This window comes from Dendropsophus ebraccatus, chromosome 7, assembly GCF_027789765.1.
Source record: "Dendropsophus ebraccatus isolate aDenEbr1 chromosome 7, aDenEbr1.pat, whole genome shotgun sequence".
In the NCBI taxonomy this organism is placed as follows: Eukaryota; Metazoa; Chordata; class Amphibia; order Anura; family Hylidae; genus Dendropsophus; species Dendropsophus ebraccatus.
The window spans coordinates 144,553,221-144,575,293 of record NC_091460.1 but is presented as its reverse complement, the minus strand read 5'-3'; the positions used below and the strand labels follow the sequence as shown (position 1 = coordinate 144,575,293).

General features: G+C 44.0%; 1 protein-coding gene across 4 annotated transcripts in view; it reads left to right on the top strand.

Annotated features, from left to right (window-relative positions):
* The window catches only part of ZNF827 (zinc finger protein 827), a 111,135-nt gene extending 97,230 nt beyond the window's left edge, over positions 1–13,905 (top strand). The window contains exons 9-15 of one of the 4 annotated variants that reach the window (XR_011364012.1): positions 1,494–1,631; positions 1,817–1,988; positions 5,753–5,919; positions 9,597–9,788; positions 10,279–10,456; positions 12,030–13,409; positions 13,484–13,905. Coding sequence is in view for 3 of the 4 variants with exons in the window: in XM_069978661.1 (XP_069834762.1) it covers positions 1,494–1,631; positions 1,817–1,988; positions 5,753–5,919; positions 9,597–9,788; positions 10,279–10,456; positions 12,030–12,837 (1,655 nt within the window). In the remaining variant the exon portion in view is untranslated. Of the gene's footprint in view, positions 1–1,493; positions 1,632–1,816; positions 1,989–5,752; positions 5,920–9,596; positions 9,789–10,278; positions 10,470–12,029 lie in introns of all 4 variants that reach the window. The other 3 variants (XM_069978661.1, XM_069978662.1, XM_069978663.1) reach the window with 3 other exon arrangements.
* The last annotated feature ends 8,168 nt before the right edge of the window (positions 13,906–22,073 follow it).

The following is a 22,073-nucleotide window of genomic DNA, read 5'->3' as shown; positions in this document are numbered from 1 at the left end:
GCAGTATTTGGATTTTTAGCACCACTTCTGAGCCGCTTTAGTTACAGCAGACGTTTCCTTCTCTTTGATGAACCACCTTGCCCTCTAATAATAAAAATAATAATAATAATAAGAGCTTATCTCAACTTTACTACAAATTGTCCTATTTTTTTTAAATTTTACATTGTTGAAGGATTTGTTTAGTATTATGACGGCATGAGAAAATGTGATACCATCTGCTGAAATAATTATTGGTAAGGTTGAACATATTGTGCACTTTGGATGCCAGTCTATACAAGATATAAGATGTACGACCATCAGCGTTGTAATACTTGTAATACTAGTTTTCAAGTAGGAATATATCATTAAGACTACTTATAGCATTGATGAGTATGATAACTCTGATATCCCGATATACTAACCAGGTCTCCCCAGTAGTGACCACCCTGCCCTGATAGATCTGGAACGTCACTAGTCGGCTATTTTCTTGCTGATGTCAGTGTGAGCAAACAATGGCGTTTCAGAAGCTGCTGGTCACGTCTCGCTGCCTCTTTGATGTCCCCCGTTAGCTGTGTACACATGTAGAACGCTCGGTATATTCTCCGGCCAAGAACATCTGTTTTTGAACCAGGAGCCATTTCTTTTGATGCTTGTCCAGGTGGTACGTCTCTCCGACATGAGAAGTGTGAATGTGCCGGCCAGATCTGATGGATCCTCTTATGAATTATGTGTCCCCCTCTGACAGTCGGGCCCCAATAAAAACATTGCACTTGGCACCGATTCTCACAGCAAGGTCTTGGAAATTTTATGATCATAAAGTAGTTTTATTCTGCAAAACCTTTCCTGATGTTACCGAGGAGCAGAAGCCTGTGTGTCTTTGCTTTGTTTCTTTACTGTATATATTATTCTCCCTGACTCCACCTGGTACAGTCAGTAAAAGTATCATCTGCCCTAACTACAACCTGATATTTGTTTATTCACTCCAGCAAAATATTTATCAAATTTAAAGGGGTATTCCAGCGAAAATCTTTTTCTTTTAAATCAACTAGATCAATATAGATTTGTAATTTACTTTTATTTAATAATCTCAAACCTTCCAGTACTTATCAGCTGCTGTATGTCCTGCAGGAAGTGGTGTATTCTTTCCAGTCTGACACAGTTCTCTCTGCTGCCACCTCTGTCCATGTCAGGAACTGTCCAGAGCAGGAGAGGTTTTCTATGGGGATTTGCTGCTGGCAGCAGAGAGCAATGTGTCAGACTGGAAAGAATACACCGCTTCATGCAAGACTTACAGCAGCTGATAAGTACTGGAAGGCTTGAGATTATTAAATAGAACTAAATTAAAAATCTATATTGATCTAGTTAATTTAAAAGAAAAAGAATTTTGCTGGAGTACCCCTTTAAATTTGATAAATATTTTAAGATTATTAAATAGAAGTAAATTACAAATCTATATATCTTTCTGATTTTTTAAGTCTTTACCTATCCTTCATGTTTGTTCTCCACTGCTGTAGATACGGAGGCACTTGCACTAGATGCATCTGGTGGGTTAACAGCCTGGAAATTGAATGAACAGCTCTTTCCATGCGATGTTTGCGGGAAAGTATTTGGTCGACAGCAGACTTTATCTCGGCATCTGTTATTGCACACAGGTACCACATTCATTATTGCGAATTCCATGTTAATGATCTGAAAGGATGTCTATAAAGGGTTGTTCTGGGGAAGTAAAGAAAAAGTGGGCTCGGGAGGTGGTGAATATAAAAAAAAAAAAAAATTCCTGTATTCCATATCTATTATTCTGTATTCATTATGACTGATTTTATATTTTCCTGTACAGAAGAGAGAAAGTACAAGTGCCATTTGTGCCCGTATGCAGCAAAGTGCCGGGCGAACCTGAACCAGCACTTAACTGTCCATGCCGTGAAGTTGGTAAGCACGGATACCGAAGATATCGTCAGTGCCGTCATCTCTGACACCAATGAGAAAAAGAAGAACCCGTATTATTATAGGTGAGATGTACTCCTGGTATTGTGTTCTTTGTTTCTGCTCATATATTTAGATGTAATATCTTCTCTGTGTGTTAGAAATATTTGTATATAGTCAGTGGCTTCTACGTCCTTTTGTGTAATGAAGTTAACGATTTCAATTCATCTTGTAAGGTTGAGTAATTTATTATTAATCTTATCAAATTGATAGAAGTAGCGTCCGTGTAAGAGGTTATGTGGACTAGAAAGCCGACTAGAATGCTCTATTAGAGAATTTTGAAGAAACAACTTTTTCAGGTTATGAATACGTTTTTTGAGGTGGCCTCACATCTGCTAGTATACCAGTGTTATGGGGAATATGATGGTCTATAAGTTTTATGCCTGCAGATTAGGCTGCATTTTCAATATGAAAGGCTTCCTTTGAAAGTGTCACTGTCGTTATAGCTTTCAAGCTCTAAGTCAACAGTAGATGTGATATAAAGCAAATTTACAATTTACATTCATTATTTTCTTTTTTATTTAGGCTGTTGAACAAAGCTATACTTACCAGAAATCCAGGTCCAGTCTCCTAAAGACTGCTATATAACAGCTATACTTACCAGAAATCCAGGTCCAGTCTCCTGATGGCAGCTATATAACTGCTATACTTACTGTATCCAGGTCCAGTCTCCTGCAGGCAGCTATATACCAGCTATACTTACTGTATCCAGGTCCAGTCTCCTGAAGGCTGCTATATAACAGCTATACTTACTGTATCCAGGTCCAGTCTCCTGAAGGCAGCTATATAACAGCTATACTTACTGTATCCAGGTCCTGTCTCCTGAAGCCTATTAGTCTTGTGTTAGTTGAAAAAAGACTAAAAACATAAAGTCTGACCTGTACAGAGAGTCAGAGCCCAATATGTCAATGCTTCTCTGTGAGCGGAGATGACCTGGGACACACGGTACTTCCTGTGTTTAGACTCTAAAAAAAAAAGGAGTGAGAATACAAAGTGCCGTGTTTTCCACGATAACCAAAAAAAAATAAAAAATGAATGTCCATTACAGACTTGCTTTATATCACATCTACTGTTGATTTAGATTTTGAAAGTTATAACAGTAGGGACACTAGCAGATGTGGGGCCACTACAGGAAAACTTTCATAAATGAATAACTTCTGGAACTTTTCTCACAAAACTATACACAGCGGTGCCTTGGATTACGAGCATAATTCGTTCCAGGGCCATGCTTGTAATCCAAATCCACTCTTAAACCAAAGCAAATTTTCCCATAAAAAATCATAGAAATGGAGACAATTGGTTCCACACCCCAAAAATAATGATTTATTATCCTGAATAACATGTAAAACAAATGAAACAAACATTCAGAAATGGCAGAATCTGTGATATTATAAGTTACTGTACAGTAATGGAGAGGATGGGAAACACAAGGGCGGACAGAGACTGCAGGGAGCATGGAGGAATGAGCAGGACAGATGGGGGCACATACATGCAGCACTCTCTGTCCGGGGAGAGAGGGGTTACAGCTATGGAGAGATTACCCCCCACAGTCCTGTCCCCTGATGTAAGCCCCAGCCTGAAGTCAATCTGCTATGATTTGGAAGGTGAGGGAGACTTCCTGGGTCAGAGTATAGTGCTGTAGACCACTCTATGCAGACCATGCCCCTCCTCCACTCGCGCTCCCACCAGTACAGGGAGCTCTTAAACCAAAGCAATGCTCTTAAACCAAGTCACAATTTTGAAAAACTGTGAGCTCTCAAACCAAAACGCTCTTAATCCAAGTTACTCTTAAACCAAAGTACCACTGTATATCGATCCGCTTAGCTCCTCCTACTTTGTACCAGGATACTTGTGGATTGGACATCTTTTTTTATATGACAAGTTCCCTTTTATAACCAATGCCAATGCCTGTTCTAAAACCAGACTTACCTGCACGCTGTCACCAGGTGATTTTAGTATGTAACAAGTTGCTTTGATAAATCAACCAACCAATAAATCAAAGTAAATATAAAAAATATTTGGTTTTTGTAGTGAATTGTATTGTAAGTTCTTGCAGTTTGGTGCATTTGGATCATACGCTACTGTGCATTAGCATGGTATAACCCTTCCTCCTGATTGAACAGCACTGTAATATAGACTTCCTGGAAATCTCATATACTTTGCCCTGTGTCCGTGGTTAAAAATAAGCACTGAACCTGTCCACTTGCTCTTTAACATAATGAACCGGGTTCTTCCACTGCGCTTGTCCTGTTCACTAAATAACAGCCGGTGGCAGCATTGTGTCCGTAATGTAGCCCTGACTGGGACATGGAGTTCCTGGAAGCCTGTGAAATAGTGCACAGTAACCTGGGAAGCCGTCCAGATTGTTTGAATTGGTTTCTGAGGTGCCGTGCGCTCTCTACTTAGCAACAAACCAGCCTTTACAACTCTATTTGGCAGTGCTACATTGCTTCTCTGTTGCCCAGAGGACTCTGCTAGGTGATGTGCAGCATCTGGAACATGTAGTTCCCAATTAACATCATCATTATACTCCGCAGTGTAATGTCATGATACACATCCGGCAGTATACATACACTTGGAGAGAGGGGCCCTCTTCAAAGTTCTTACTGTTCCGTCGGTGCTGCAGAGGTTAAGCAGCCGCAAGAATAATCCTTCACGTCGCCTCTTCCAAAAATCGTCCGGACCAGTTCATAGTTTTTATGGAAATCTTCTATTCTGGCTTATACTTTTGCTTTTTGAGGTTGCAAACAACTCCCCAAGGGGCAGGTACTGCAATTTATCCAAGAGTTCCCACCAAACATGAAGAAGCATTTCCAAACCTCAGAATAAGAGACATGAGTTATCTGAAATTATGCCCAGTCTGTAAATAACATTAAGGTATTGTCGACAATAATTAAAGGGGTATCCCTATCTCGTCTAATATAGGTTTACTTGTAGGATTTGTTAAAATTAAACATTTAGGCAAATACATTAATTTAGCAAACTTGTCTCCTTCTGATATGCTGATCTTTCCTTCCCATTGTTAAAAGTTCATTCTCTAGTTTACCAACCACCTCTGCTCTAAAAGCAGTGGTCTGGCTGCTGTGTGTGTTTATATATATATTTAAATATATATATATTTAAATATATATATATTTAAATATATTATACAGTGTATATGTACACTATCTTGCTATACATCTACATTATAGCTATACTTACACCAGTCAGAGTGGTGGTCTGTAACCTAGACAACAAGCTGTCAACAATGTATTTACAAAAATATTTAACTTGATAAGTTTTGCAAGTACATTATAAGGCTAGGTTCACACTGCATTTTTTGCAATCTGTTTTTTCATCCGTTTTATTCTAGAAACAGATGCATTTTTGTACATCCATTTTGGTCCCTTTTTCCATTGGCTTACATTATTTAAAAAAAAAAAAAAAAAAAAAAAAAAAAAGCGCAAATTGCATCAGTTTTTTTACACAAAAATGTGATCAACCACTTTTTTTGTACACTAAAAAAAATGTTTTTTAATCCGTTTTTCCTTTTATAATGGAAGTCAATGGAAAAGCAGATCATAACGGATCCACACAAATGCATCAGTTTTTTTTGCATAAAATGGATGAAAAAACGTATTGCAAAAACGCAGTATGAACCCAGCCTAACTGTGCTAGCTGAGATGAGAATTCTCCTTTAATGATGTATGATTTTGTCTGTATTCGGGATGGTAATAGTGTGTGAACATTATTTAAACTGTGTGGCTGTGTGATGTGAGGGACCTGACGTTTCTCTCTATTACCTCTATAGCTGTCATGTTTGTGGCTTTGAAACCGAGCTGAATGTCCAGTTTGTGAGCCACATGTCTCTTCATGTAGACAAGGAACAATGGATGTATTCAATTTGCTGCAGTGCTTGTGACTTTGTCACCATGGAGGAAGCGGATATGAGGAGCCACATCAGCACCAAACACTCAGGTAAGGAAAGGTGCTCTGTGCATGGGGTCTAGGAACGGTAGTTCCTAAACCAGACATGTCAGGTGAGCCGAAGAATCCTCAGAAAATCTTATAGCACAGAACAGACTGTCACACCTTAACCAATAAAAATATCAACCTGTTTATCTGGTCTATGTCTGACATGGAGCCCCGTGTATCTGGCCTATGTCTGACATGGAGCCTCGTGTATCTGACCTATGTCTGACATGGAGCCTGGTGTTTCTGACCTATATCTGACATGGAGCCCTGTGTATCTGGCCTATGTCTTACATGGAGCCCTGTGTATCTGGCCTATGTCTGACATGGAGCCCTGTGTATCTGGCCTATGTCTGACATGGAGCCCTGTGTATCTAGCCTATGTCTGACATGGAGCCCTGTGTATCTGGCCTATGTCTGACATGGAGTCCTGTGTATCTGGCCTATGTATGACATGGAGTCCTGTGTACACATCTGGCCTGATACACAGGACTCCATGTCAGACATAGGTCAGATACACGGGGCACCATGTCAGACATAGGCCAGATACACAGCTCCATGTCAGACATAGGCCAGATACACAGGGCTCTATGTCAGACATAGGCCAGATACACAGGACTCCATGTCATACATAGGCCAATGTATGACATGGAGTCCTGTGTATCTGGCCTATGTCTGACATGGAGTCCTGTGTATCTGGCCTATGTCTCACGTGCAGCTTCGTGTATCTGGCCTATGTCTGACATGGAGCCCCGCTAATCTGGCCTATGTCTGGCATGGAGCCCCGGTAATCTGGCCTATGTCTGACATGGAGCCCCGCTAATCTGGCCTATGTCTGACATGGAGCCCCGCTAATCTGGCCTAGTCTGACATGGAGCCCGTGTATCTGGCCTATGTGTGACATAGAGTCCTGTGTATCTGACCTATGTGTGACATGGAGCCCCATGTATCTGGCCTATGTGTGACATGGAGTCCTGTGTATCTGGCATATGTGTGACATGGAGCCCTGTGTATCTGACCTATGTCTGACATGGAGCCCCCTGTATCTGGCCTATGTCTGACATGGAGCCCCCTGTATCTGGCCTATGTCTGACATGGAGCCCCGTGTATCTGGCCTATGTCTGACATGGAGCCCCGTGTATCTGGCCTATGTCTGACATGGAGCCCCGTGTATCTGGCCTATGTATGACATGGAGCCCCGTGTATCTGGCCTATGTCTGACATGGAGCTGTGTATCTGGCCTATGTCTGACATGGAGTCCTGTGTATCTGGCCTATGTCTGACATGGAGCTGTGTATCTGACCTATGTCTGACATGGAGCCCCCTGTATCTGGTCTATGTCTGACATGGAGTCCTGTGTATCTGGCCTATGTATGACATGGAGCCCCGTGTATCTGGCCTATGTATGACACGGAGCCCCGTGTATCTGGCCTATGTCTGACATGGAGCCCCGTGTATCTGGCCTATGTCTGACATGGAGTCCTGTGTATCTGGCCTATGTCTGACATGGAGTCCTGTGTATCTGGCCTATGTATGACATGGAGCCCCCTGTATCTGGCCTATGTCTGACACTGAGCCCCGTGTATCTGGCCTATGTCTGACATGGAGTCCTGTGTATCTGGCCTATGTCTGACATGGAGTCCTGTGTATCTGGCCTATGTCTGACATGAAGTCCTGTGTATCTGGTCTATGTATGACATGGAGCCCCCTGTATCTGGCCTATGTCTGACACTGAGCCCCGTGTATCTGGCCTATGTCTGACATGGAGCCCCGTGTATCTGGCCTATGTCTGACACGGAGCCCCGTGTATCTGGCCTATGTCTGACATGGAGCCCCGTGTATCTGGCCTATGTCTGACATGGAGCTTCGTGTATCTGGCCTATGTCTGACATGGAGCCCCGTGTATCTGGCCTATGTCTGACATGGAGCTCCGTGTATCTGGCCTATGTCTGACATGGAGCCCTGTAGGGCTGGGCGATATGGCCTAAAATTTATATCACGATATAATTTGATGCATGCACGATATAACGATATATCACGATATATAAAAAATTTTTTGTGTGTATACTCACCCCCCCCCTTGCCAGTCATCAGCCTTCCCCTGTGCCAGTGATCAGCCCTCCCCTATGCCTTCAGCCCCCTTTGTGCCAGTTATCACCCCCCTTGCCAGTCATCAGCCTTCCCCTGTGCCATCAGCCCACCCTGTGCCAGTGATCAGCCCTCCCCTGTGCCATCAGCCCCCCTTGCGCCAGTCATCAGCCCCCCTTGCCAGTCATCAGCCTTCCCCTATGCCATCAGCCCACCCTGTGCCAGTCATCAGCCCTCCCTTGTGCCAGTTATCACCCGCCTTGCCAGTCATCAGCCCCCCGTTGCCAGTCATCAGCCCCCCGTTGCCAGTCATCAGCCCCCCGTTGCCAGTCATCAGCCCTTCTCAGTTTTCCAGCCATTTCATGTGCCAGCCATCATGTCCCCCCAGCCAGGGCCATCATCAGCCCCATGCCAAGCCATCTGCCGCCCCCGACCCCTCTGCTACTTACCTTTCCTGCAGGGCTGGCTGATGGAGTCCGCGAGGCGAGACGGGCCGCGTCTTCTTCCCAGCATGCACTGGGAGACCTGACGTCACACGCATCAGCGCGCTAGCGCGCTGACTATGCGTGAACGGAAGGCCCTGCAGCGCGGTACCACGGAGCGGTAAGTGAGAAGCTTATTCACTACCGCTCCGTGGTATATCGCAATATGACGATATGCCAAAAATCTATATCGTCAACCGAATTGATGACGATATTTTGGCATATCGTTTATATCGCCCAGCCCTAGAGCCCTGTGTATCTGGCCTATGTCTGACATGGAGCTGTGTATCTGGCATATGTCTGACATGGAGCCCTGTGTATCTGGCCTATGTCTGACATGGAGTCCTGTGTATCTGGCCTATGTCTGACATGGAGTCCTGTGTATCTGGCCTATGTCTGACATGGAGCCCTGTGTATCTGGCCTATGTCTGACATGGAGTCCTGTGTATCTGGCCTATGTCTGACATGGAGCCCTGTGTATCTGGCCTATGTCTGACATTGGGTCCTGTGTATCTGGCCTATGTCTGACATGGAGCCCTGTGTATCTGGTCTATGTCTGACATGGAGCCCTGTGTATCTGGTCTATGTCTGACATGGAGCCCTGTGTATCTGGTCTATGTCTGACATGGAGCCCTGTGTATCTGGTCTATGTATGACACGGAGCCCCGTGTATCTGGTCTATGTCTGACATGGAGCCCTGTGTATCTGGTCTATGTCTGACATGGAGCCCTGTGTATCTGGTCTATGTATGACACGGAGCCCTGTGTATCTGGTCTATGTCTGACATGGAGCCCTGTGTATCTGGTCTATGTCTGACATGGAGCCCTGTGTATCTGGTCTATGTCTGACATGGAGCCCTGTGTATCTGGTCTATGTATGACACGGAGCCCCGTGTATCTGGTCTATGTCTGACATGGAGCCCCGTGTATCTGGTCTATGTCTGACATGGAGCCCTGTGTATCTGGTCTATGTCTGACATGGAGTCCTGTGTATCTGGTCTATGTATGACATGGAGCCCTGTGTATCTGGCCTATGTCTGACATGGAGCCCTGTGACTAGGAAAATTATCTGGAATTATTGTGCAGTTTATAACAGCGATTTCTCTTTTCTTAGGAGATGAAAGAAAGACCCCCAGTGAATCCGTCAGCCCCTCTTCTTCCTCATTGTCAGCACTTAGTGATTCAGCCAACAGTAAAGAAGACTCGGACACCCCACTAAGAACCCAGACTACAAACAGCTTGTTGGTTATTTCTGTAGGACACGGCTCCCAGCCTTTTGTTAGCAGTGAAGAGAAATCTGACAAAGGTAATTGTTGTGGACACAGGCCGCTGGAATAATTATCATGTGTTCTGACAATACGATTCCCAGTCCACCTAGTGTACAGAGACTGGAGAGATTAAAGTTGTGAAAGAAAAATTTATTGGGGTGAACTACATCAACTGGTGCCAGAAATTGCCAGAGAGGTGGTGTATTATTGCCAGTCAGACACAGTGCTCTCTGCTGCCACCTCTGTCCATGTCAGGAACTGTTCAGAGCAGCAGCAAATCTCTATAGAAAACCTCTTCTGCTCTCTAGACTGGAAAGAATAGACCACTTCCTGCAGGACACACAGCAGATGATAAGTACTGGAAGACTTGAGATTCTTTTAATAGAAGTAAATTACAAATCTTTGACACTTTCTGGCACTAGTTGATTGGGGTTAATCTGTTTTATTTATTCCCATTTTAGATATTTCCAGAATCTGACTGCCCACCAGCCCCTCCCCTAATGGGGTCTTGTAATACTGTACTTACAGGTTTTGAATGTGTCTTCTGCAATTTCGTCTGCAAAACCAAACCCATGTTTGAGCGACACCTGCAGATCCACCTGATCACTCGAATGTATGAGTGTGACGTGTGCCATAAGTTCATGAAGACGCCGGAACAGCTGGTAGAACACAAGAAATGCCACACAGTCCCTACCGGTGGGCTCAAGTAAGGAAAGCAAGTACAAAAACTTTTCCTGTGTTAAGCATCTGTACAATCCTGTTGTATTTCATCTGATTATTTATGTATCTGTTTACAAGCTATTCTTTCAGTATTGTATATGCAGATATGAATACACAATTCTATCGCTTCCTTATTGATAACTTATCAGAGTATTACCGTCATGTTAAAAAGAAACCTCTGACATATCACACAGACATGTCAAAGGTTTGGTCAGTCAGGGTCTTAGGGCTGAGACCCTCGCAATCACAAGGTACAGCCGGAAGTAGCACATGGCTGGGCAATAAATGAGACTGGCTTCATAAACTTACATGGAGTCCATCTCCAGTAACAAGTCAGATCAGCCGCCAAAGCAGAGCGCTGGTTTTTTAATATTTTATATAAAGAAAAAATTATTTTTGGCAGTTTTTAATTCATGCATGTACTTGTAATATGTAATAGAAGCATTGGTTATCTGGGACTCTCCATTGTACACGTCTCATATACACATTATAGCAGAAATAGGGAACCTTTGGCCCTCCAGCTGTTGCAAAACTACAATTCCCAAAATGCCTGGACAGCCAAAGCTAAACTTTGGCTGTCCAGGCATGGTTGGAATTGTAGTTTTGCAACAGCTGGAGTGCCCAAGGTTCCCTATCCCTGCATTATAGTGTTCTCCCTTAAAAAAAAAAATATCTCTCTCTGTAATTTTTGTGTACTTAGAAGCAGCTATTAATCACGATCAAAAACACAGTTTTATCTGTATAATATTGAAAAAGTTTATTGAATATTGAAGAGTCTAACCTGCTGATAGACCCCTATAGCGCCCGGGACGCTGAGGAGGAAGCTATGTCGCCCGGAAGCACTGCTCGCCCCGCAGCATCATCCAGCCTGCTACTTCTAAAGATAATCAGTGGAGTGGGCAGGCCTGATGACTCTGTGGGGGCGGGGCAGGGCTCTTAACAGTGCTCCCGGCCGAAGATGACGCTGACTAACAGTGCAAGACCGGCGCTGAAGAGGAAGGTAATAGACATACCTTCCTCCTCAGCGTCTGACCTGCTGATAGTTCCCCTTCAAAGAGGTTCTCCCATCTGTGACATTTATGAACGATCCGCAAAGTTTGGAGCTCAGTAAAGCTGTCAATTGCTAAGTGTAGGAAAGGGAAGACAGGAGTGCAGAATGTCAGAGGCAGCATTTAATAATCATTGTTATTTGTATAACGCCAACATATTCCGCAGCACTTTACAATTCTGCATTTATATAATTGCATTTATACAGAAAATCCTGAATTATATCATAGAAAGCTGTATATCCCCAAGATAAACCTCTTCTTCTCTGATATGGTGACAAAAGAGACCTGGAACAGCTTTTAATAACAATTACTCAATATGATATTATATTACATTAGACTTAATGGCATTGTCCATTAACAGCTCCTTCTGTCTTGTACCCCCCCCATCCCCCATGGACAGTCCATACAACTTCTTCGTTTTTGTGATCCCATTGGGAGGACAGAAAGACAGGTCTAAGACTAACTGCCTATTTCTTTTTGTGATTTTTTTTTTTTTTTTTTTTTTACTAGGTGCCCATTCTGCATTTACTCCACAAACCGCCCTGCAGCCATGGAATGTCACTTGAAAACGCACTATAAGATGGAGTACAAGTGTCGGATCTGCAAGACGGTCAAGGCAAACCAGCTGGAGCTGGAAGTGCACATCCGAGAGCATCGTCTTGGGAATCATTACAAGTGTGACCAGTGTGGCTACCTCTCAAAGACGGCCAATAAGCTGATTGAGCATGTGCGTGTCCACACAGGAGAGCGCCCCTTTCACTGTGACCAGTGCAGCTACAGCTGCAAGCGCAAAGACAATCTCAATTTGCACAAGAAGCTCAAGCACTCTCCCCGCCAGACCTTCAGCTGCGAGGAGTGCCTCTTTAAGACCACCCACCCTTTCGTCTTCAGCCGTCACGTGAAGAAGCACCAAAATGGCGAGTTCTCGGAAGAAGAGAAAAAAATCCAGACCGCAAACCTGAAAGAGGCCGTCCCGGTCCTTCCTGTCAGTGACACTAGGAGCCTCTTGTCGCCTCTCTCCGTCATGTCTGCCTCACAGGCTCTCCAAACGGTGGCCATGTCTGCTGCTCAAAGCAGCGGCATGGAGACACATTTAGCACTTAAAGCCTTTGCAGTAAACGGTAACTTATCGTGCTTGGATAGGTACCAGAACTCAGAATTTGCTCATCTCATTCCCTTAACAATGCTCTTTCCTAAGAACCATTATGATGTCACATTCCACCCCCCCAGACCTCAAACGGCGCCCCCTGGTGTCACCACACCCAAGCACTCCTTCCTAGCTTACCTTGGACTGACAGAAAGGGCAAAAACTGTTTAAAGATGGGCCCTTCTCCTGTCTGAGAAACCCGGCAGGTAAACATTGCTGCAAAATCTATGTCTGAACGGTATGAACACATGTACTGTATATCATTAGCGAGATTAGTTCCTGGGCTCTGTGTGTACTTACTGCATTTACAGAAAGCTGCTTACCTAAGTATTCAGAGGGAACCTGCTGCATCCGTCTACATATCAGGGGCCGGCACATCTCCGCCTCTGCTTACCCTCAAGGCTTCTGCACTTACCATAGTTCCATGTCTTTGTTTCAGTTGTATCCAACACCCACAATGTACAGCGAGTGCCGCGGAGGCTCTTTTTATGTGCACTCTGGACATAGCCAAAATCAGTTCCGTAATCTTTATGGAATTGGATACATTATATTTTCGTATTCCTTCGAGCACCACTCCTGATATTTATTGTTGGCATTTTTTTTACCACGCGTTTTCAGTCTACCACCTATATCAGCGCTTCATACGCCGAAGTTGAACTTATGAGCATCAAGGAATTCAGCGTACAGACCTTTCACTTACTTGGTTACATACAGTAAAGCTGTTGCAGATGTATCCATTACAGGTAATGGAGAACCTAAGATGTGGGGATGTTTTTGGGTTTGCCGCAAATTTTGTAACATTTTCTTATTTCCTAAGAAATGCAGCTGGAAATCGTACAAAATCTGCCCCATCGGTTCACTCGTCTGTCCAGCCATTTGGAGCCGAAATCGCAGTTCACGAGGAATCGGTGACATCACTGATTGTAAAATTGCTGCTTTTCCTGTGTAACATACTCAATAGGTATCTAATATAAAAAAAAATACAAAAACCTAATATACAGGACACCTTAAAGGAGAATGTCCACTAGTCTGCTGCATACATACAGAATAATAGGTCAGATTGGTTGTTCTTATCCAAGCAACAACGTACAATAGAATATATATTTATTTTTTGCAGTTATCGCCTTTGATTTACTACACACCTCACACTCATCAGGTAAAAGGAAGGTTTAAGGGATATTGTCCCCTCCTTTTCATGTCAGCATCTTCTTAAACTTATATTCTGGACATTTCATATCATACCGTATAAAGGCTTTCTTGGTGTTCTCTCTCCTTTAAAAATGCATGTTATTGGTCTACAGTGCCGTCGGGGCGGGGCTTAATGGCTGTGGTTCCCCTATATCTCCTCCCACATTAGTGCCTAGGCCCCACCCCATCATAATGGGCTGACCTAGAGGCTTAGCCACTGCCCTCTCTGTGATAGTTGAATCAGAGGGGGGAGGGTCTAGGCCTCTAGCCTGGCCCATTCCAATGGCTGCAGATGGGGCAGGGCCTAGACAACAATGATGCCATGGAGGGGTGGGGCTTCAGCATCAATGTGGGCAGAGATGTGGGGCACCACAACCATTAAGCCCCTCTTCTACGGCACTGTCCACCAACAATAACATGCGTTTTTAAGGGGAGAGACCACCAAGAATTCTTTTATACGGTAAGATATGAAATGTCCAGAATATAAGCTTATGGAGATGCTGAGAACCCTTGCTGCTCTGGTACCTTACCAATATTAGTTGTGTATGACCCGCAGTGATTGCTGACTGACGGACAATGCCGGATGTTGGACTCGCAGCTGTGGACACTAAATCAGACACGCTTTTCCGTTGAGTTTTCCCCCCCCCCCCCCCCCCCCAATTTCCTTTTGGAAAACAGGTCAAGGGCCCATTAAACTAGTCTGAATATTCTGTATTGCTACAGCCATTGTCTTAGAAGGTGAAAGTTCATTTAGCACCCGGTTACAGTGGTTTCGGGACAAAGCAAACAGCATAAGCGTGGTTTCTCTGGTTGTCTGCAACATATAATGCTTTATCTCACTAGAGCGACAGGCAAGGGTTAAATATGGTGAGTATGCACTGGGTACCTTTATGTACTGAAACGTATATGATCAGTAGAAGTTGTCGTTCTATCCAGTAAAGAGGATTATAAAGGGTGTCGGAGACGAGCTGGGTGACGCACCCAGGATAATAGGCAGTTTTGCACAGTGCTTTGCCTTGCACTATTTCATGGATCTCGAAATTTACGGAAGCGTAATATACTTTTCATGAGATTATTTCACTTTGGACTTTAAAAGGACTGACATTTCAGTAGACTTTAGATGTACAGGTAAAGCTCGGGTCCTATTAGAAATCTATTTCCGTATGACGATTTGATGGAACACATTTAATGAGAAGCGATGTTACATAAAGCAAACGAGCTCGCCAGCGCACGGAGCACTTTGTGGTAAGTGACTGGGCGGCCGTCATATGCCGTGGATGCCGGGAGCCAGGAATCAGTTGGAATCAGCAGATTAAGCAGAAGGAAAGCGGAGGAGTTCCCTGTGTGACTGGCAGCTCCGGGCGGCTTCTCCACTTTTCTTTTGCACCAATTTTAATAAGGTTTCTCTCCTTTACCATTTTCTTCCATTTTCACGTTTGAATCATAATTACGCTACACGACTTCTGTATATTGAACAAATTTACAATAGAGAACTCCCCTATGTAGGGAAACTCTAGTCTTTAAAGGGAAGGTGTCATCTAAATTTTCTTTTAATTATTAGTCAGATACTAAAACTTGTTCTTTTATTATTTATTCTTTTATTATTTATTTATTATTTCACTTTTGTACATTGTTATGGGGGCAGCCATATTGCCTGGGCTGTTCTTAACACCATTTAGTGACATGCTTTACAGTAAGACTCCTGGACATAGATGACAATAGACAGTCTGTCCCTTGAGATGAATGTGAGACATTACTGAGCGCGCTCTGTGACCTGTGAAGAGGTCATTCCCATGGAGCTGCTATTGTCTCCTCTAGCTACTGGTGTCGAATGACGCTGCAATGCTGTACAGATCACTTTACTGCAACCTCCTCCTTATCATCACAGACACAGCAGAAAGGCTCAGCTTAGTTTTAGCCGCAGTGGTGAGAATGAAAACTGCAAAATATCAGGATTATTTTATAATCTAAATATAAAATGGAAAATGAGAAAAATGTCACCAAAAATTCCTTAAAAAATATGTTTAACATAAAATCATTATTTATACAAGAAGTCATTTTCTGATGACACATTCCCTTTAAGTTCATTACAAGGCCGGATTGAATCAAGCAGGGCCCCATGTCGCTGTTATTAGCCGGGCCGCCATCGGTCATACCCTTACTCAAGCAGTGAGAAATCTATTGCGGGATTCACGAGCCGATGATGATTTTTAATATTCAGGTCCATGGGACGGGCATTTCTCGGCAGGGTTTCTCAAGCTGGCAGAGTAAATGACTTCTGAGCCCATTAGTATTTCTAAATAGGTAACCCGGTGCAATTCTTCTTCTGCTACAATTATTGTCAATCATAGATTGTTTCACAGCTGCTACACTGCTCATTACGGCGACGATAAATGTCAGTAAGTGGCTATTAAACAACTTTTAGGGCTCTTACAATTAATTACAAACACAGATCTATGGTGCTATAGCCTTCAGATAGTAGATGGGAGATTTCAGCTCTGTCTAGCTGTTTGCTGCTAACTTCAACACATATATAGGGTTTGTGTTAATCTAAAATAATGGAATGATTCGGGGGGACACGTATATTCGGGTTCTCTATAGGGAAAGGTCCTGAATTAGCAGATAGGCAGATAGTACTTTAGTCTGTGGATCCGAGCCCCCTGCTATTTATTTGCACGGTAGTAGATCTACACACAATTCAATCTGCACGCTCTACTGAATATATTATGCCGGTATAAGTTCTAAGTCAGTGGAGATCACAAAAAATTACCAAGGTCTAATGGCTTGCATATAAGTGATGTATTTACTATTGAATTTGCAACATTTATTCCAAAGTAAGACATGAAAAGATGATACATAACCATATATAAGTCATTCAGTGTATCCGAATCCTAGGAATACCAATACGGCGGCCATATAGTGTGCAGTTTGGGCATCCAGGTACATTGTATTAGTAACATAGGGTTAGAGCCGTATTGGTTTTATTTACTAAAAAGCTTCTCCCATATTTGACTTTTATGTAATGTGTTGCCCAATAGCATCGAGGAGGGTCTGCACCCCCATGAAGTTACTGACAACCAGTCTACACTCTTTTACTGACCAAACCAAATGAGGTGGTTGACCTTGGGCTTGGGGTCTCCAGGATGACACTCTTATGGGCTGCTCTGTAACTATTACCCGCACGCATGTTAGACCTATTATTTCACACTCCAAAAGTTTTAAAGCGTTATTACCTTGAATAAAGTAAGTCTGTCCTTGCTGAGCCGTTCCTGGCCGTCATAAATACTTTGCCTTTGGCCGTAACGCTCCTGGGGCCACATATCACTCAAATGTGCCACCGGCAAGTTATGATTGGTAAGATCCATATCTGTGAATCCTGCCGGTAACTAATGATTAGAGATTGATATCTGCTATAGAATCAGTCCTGCTCCCCTTGTATTAGTGAATGCCTTAAAGGGGAATAGGATACATGTGGCCTAAACATTTGTAATATACTCACAGTGGTTACATGTATAAATAGAAGCTGCCGCAGCCCTCGATATCAGTGCATGGGGACAGATATATCTCCAATAGAAGAAATGTTAGTTCTTCCAGAGAGGGAGAACAGCCAGAGTACTCTACCTTGGCCAATATATTATCAGTGACATAGCTACCATTTGGGCAGACCACGCAGCTGCCCTGGGGCCCATCCTGGAAGAGCGTGACCTGCCTCCATGGTACTAGCTGACTGTCCAACCTCCTACCCTAAGAGCGGGTCACACATACAGCCAATAAGCCCTCCTCCCCCAGGGCAGTGCGGCTCTCACAGGGACCCCCCCTCCCCCAGGATGATGCTCAGAGCGGTTCACAGAGACAACCCCCTGTAAACCGCCTCAGGACGGTGCTCAGTTGCTCAGCGCTATCCTGATGTGTGTATGTGTGTGGGGAGGGGGGTACTGTTGCAATGTGAGGGCCTCTCTAAGCGTTGTCCCAGAGGGGAGGGTGACGGCAGCTGTGAGAGCCGCTTTGAGCGCTGTCTGGGGGGTGGGGTGTGATACACTACCCCCTAGATACTAGAATATATGGGGCTCATACTTTTTTTTTTTTTTTTTTTTATGGGGCCCCATTAATCCTAGTTACGCTCCAACCCTGAAAATGGGTTGCCCAAACCCCCAACCCATATTAACCAATGGCTCCACCTCTGCTCCAAGGCTCCGGCTCCACTGGGCATTGCATATGAACATGAGCATTGTTTTGCTGTCTGTATAGCTTCTCATTGAGCTGATCCGATCAGATCTGTCGCTTTGCTGGTGAAACACATTGTTACATGCAGTATGTCCTTCTTCTCTGTGTGATGAGGCTTGCAGACCAATCTTCTTTCCAGCGACAATTGTGCGAGGCGGCCGCGTTCCTTGCTCTCCACTGTAATCTCTCAGGCACCATTTCACGCTTCATTGGATAGACACACAGAGGGAAATTGCAAGTTGCAAATATAAGCTTAGATACATCCCACGGAAAACTAGGCTGAACGAGGCGAGCTAATCACAAGGCACTTTGATACATGATCTGAAAGGGACTCAACCTTAAGCTAACAAGCTCGGCTTTCTGATGACCGATACGTATTCCTTAGTAAAGAGAATCACCCTCTACCTGTCCTGAGGTGCTAGACAGAACCTCGAAGTGATGCTAAAAGCATGGTTATAACTTAAATGTGGCAACTTTCTTGCACTTTACTGCTAGCCGAGGCAGCAACGGTTGCATAACATTTTTAACCTTAAAAAAGGGAAAAAAAAGTTTTTCTGGAAAAAAAAAAAGTAACCGTACTTTTGAGGATTTTAATAAAAAATACTTTGTCTTCTGTTAAACAGACCAGAAAGCCTGAAATTACTTTGACGATATTATGTATGTTGATCAAAAAGTGAACTGTAATGTATTATGAACTGAACCCCCCCCCCCCCCCACCTGATAACAAACACTTTGGTGTATATGAATGCTTTCCTATATGATATTATTCTATATGATATTATTGCTATTCACAGCACTGTGTCCTTTATTTCTGCTCACCTTCGAGCATGGAACAGACTGGGTATATTAAAAATGTTTTTGTTGTTTTTGTTTTTTCTTTTCTCTGGGAGAATGGTTACCTGACTAGGTATAAAAGCAGCAAATATGTTTACAATTAAAGCTTTGAGTTTTCTGTATTTATTGTCGCGGTTTTTCACTTTTCTTACCCTTCTGTCCCCTCCTCCCCGGAAGTATTAAAACGCATACGTACCTGATCCTTGTCAACCACGGCCGGCGCCATCTTGTGTTGATGACGTCTTCACAGCGGGCTGGCCCCCCTGTGAGACGTCAGCAGATGACTCACAACTTGCTCACCTCCGATTGGCTGACGCTGCCAGCTGAAGATGAAGGAAGCTCCGGGGACCCTGGATCAGCAGAAGAGTCGAACTGAGATGGACCCAGGAGTGAGTATAGAAACGGTGTTTGCCATTTTTCTTCTCCCTTAGTGCCGGAGATGGCTTATAAGGATCAAAAAGGCCAATGGGACTTGACGTGAGACAGATCAGGTTGAAAATGGAAACAAAAAGTGGCAATGGTTTTGGTGGTAGGGTGATGTATTATGAAGGTGTATGTATCATCACGTTATCCGTCCATTCTGGTGGTACAAGGATCATTATCCACAGTCACCCTGGTGTCATTTAGCAAAAAACATACAGAAAGTACAAGCTCTGAGAGGACTCTAAATATATACAAAATGGCAGCCACTTAGCTTTTTCTCACTCACTGACACCTTTACTCTCATTGATGTGAGTATTCCCTAAGTTCTGCTTGGGCTTGCATGCTCCAGGCCATGCAGAGAAGGGACAACGTTCCGCTTCAGGGCCTGTTGTCTGCCTATGGGTGTACTCACTCTAACACACCTTCATTTTTGAAAATTAAAAGAAAAAGAGGAGAGAGATTGGAGTGCATAGAATGCTGCATAATGGTGTCAGATAAAGAAGCCATCCAAGAGCTGTGGCCAGGTGTTATTTCACCCAGAAGAAAGTGTCAGCATGAAGCCACCCTGAACACACACCTAGAACATAAGTACAGAAGAAGTCCAGCGTGGGGTACAAAAATATTCCGGGGTGGGGAACAGAAAAAAGTTATATTCACCTGTCCTGATACCTGCCCAGCACGACGTCCCCTCCTGGATCCCCGCCGGCTGTTTTCTTAGCTCCCCTTCAGCATGAACCGACTGACAGATGCTCAGCTAGTCAGTCAGTGGGGTGGGACACTGCTGCAGTCACTGATTGGTAAGAGGGCTAAATCCCACCCATCTGTGACATTCAACCAGGGTCGTGATGTAACCGGGAGTAGAGGAAACCCGGCGGGGTATGGGAGCTGGTGATGCGGCACTGTGCCAACATCAGGACAGGTGCCCCAGAATATCAGCTACACGTGAACTTGCCAACGATGTTTCTAAGTTTCAGCTGTATAGATGGAGACCTTGTAAAATACAGAGTAATTAAGAGATGAATCTGTACATTGGGTTTATATTGGAATAAATAGCTGCAGATTTTTAATATAATCACCGACTCAGAGCATCCGTGCAGCCAAGAAGGGTCCCCACACCTATTACATGTGACGCTTCTTCAGCCTCCATCAAGTGTATTTGCACCAGAACTTGGAATGAGACCTGGATGGGCCTGGGCTGTGGTTTTCTCTGGACTTCTACGGCAGATCTGCTTCTTGCACATGAAGCAATTTTTTTTGCGTAGGACATGGCAGCAGCCTAAGCCAAAGAAATACTGAAGGAAGTTGGTTTTAGGCTCCCATCAAGCCAAAGCTGCCCACATACATTAGACTCTGCCCCAACCTGCCAGTGGGATCAGCCACCCATCCAACTCCATTGATGGTAGATGTCAGGAGAGAGAAGGATCAGCATGCTGGATTTTAACGGAAGAAGTCTGGCCACAAGCAATTTTTTCCACAGTAGGGGCACGGGGGAACATAATAAGCAATGCTAACTCACCTCTCCAGCAATGGATCATGGCGCTGGGATCATCTTTCCAGCCGATGTCATGACCCGGCTGATTGACAGCCCGCTCAGCCAGTCAGTGACTGGGGAGGGATGCCGCTCCTGTCACTGATTGCCTGAGCGGGCTGTCCATCAGCCGTGATGTCATCACAAGTCTAGGGAAAACGCCTTCTGGCGGGGTCCTGAGGTCTGTCATGTGGCGCATCGTGGGCAGGGGGAAAGCTAAGCAGTTAATGATTGTTATTTTCACCCCTGTCGTCTGACAAAAGTTTTTTTATGGCTGGGTTTCTCCTTTAACTGCCCTCAGTTCTCGGGAAGATAAGCGGCTTCCTCCTTCCACTTAGAACACATGAAAGCTCGACCTAATATTCATTATAATGAGAAATGGCTGTCAGATGAACTAACAATCGACTTAAAGGTATCCTATGTGTAAGGCTTATGGGCCACTCGGAGATCACTGTGCACTAATGGAGGTAAAAATCATTCACCACTAAAGAAAACAAAAAGAGTGTAAGCTTCACGCCTGGGGAAGCCGTTTAAAAGGGTATTTCCATCTCCATAACTATATCTAAACATTAGGTAATTAAAAATTAAGAACGTTTGCAATTGGTTCTTATTACCTTTGTAGCTGTGTTTCCCTGCCAGGTCTCTATGTTATCGGCGGTGGCCAGGCTGGTGTCTCCCTGGTCAGATCGGGGAGCTCTGTGTGTGTACAGGCTTCCCTGCCTCTCCAGTAATCCATCACACTGACAGCTCCCAGCACAGGGGAGATGAGAGAGTTGGTGTAGCTGAGCTCAGCACAGAACAGCAGATCACAGGCCAGCAGTGCTGATGTCAGCCCTAGTGCTGCTGGTGAAGAGGACCAATCACAGTGAAGGAGCCGCCCACCGAGGAAACCAGGAAGTGGAGCAATCTTCAAACAAGGTAGAGAGGGAGATGCAGATAATTCTTTTTAAATATGTTTTTTTTTTTGTTTTGTTTTTTTACCATAAGTAAAATATGTAATGTTTATATCTTAAATGACAGTACCCGATGATGGCTTTAAATTAGTTCTTTGAATAACATGGCTACTTTTTTTTTTTTCTACAAACAGCCCCATACCTCTAAATGGGTCATGATTAATATTCTAGCTTAGCCCCAATGAAATGAGTGAGGCATTTTGGGGAGGAAAGCAGTTACTGTATGCTTTTATGCTTTTACTCTTTCAAAAAAACAA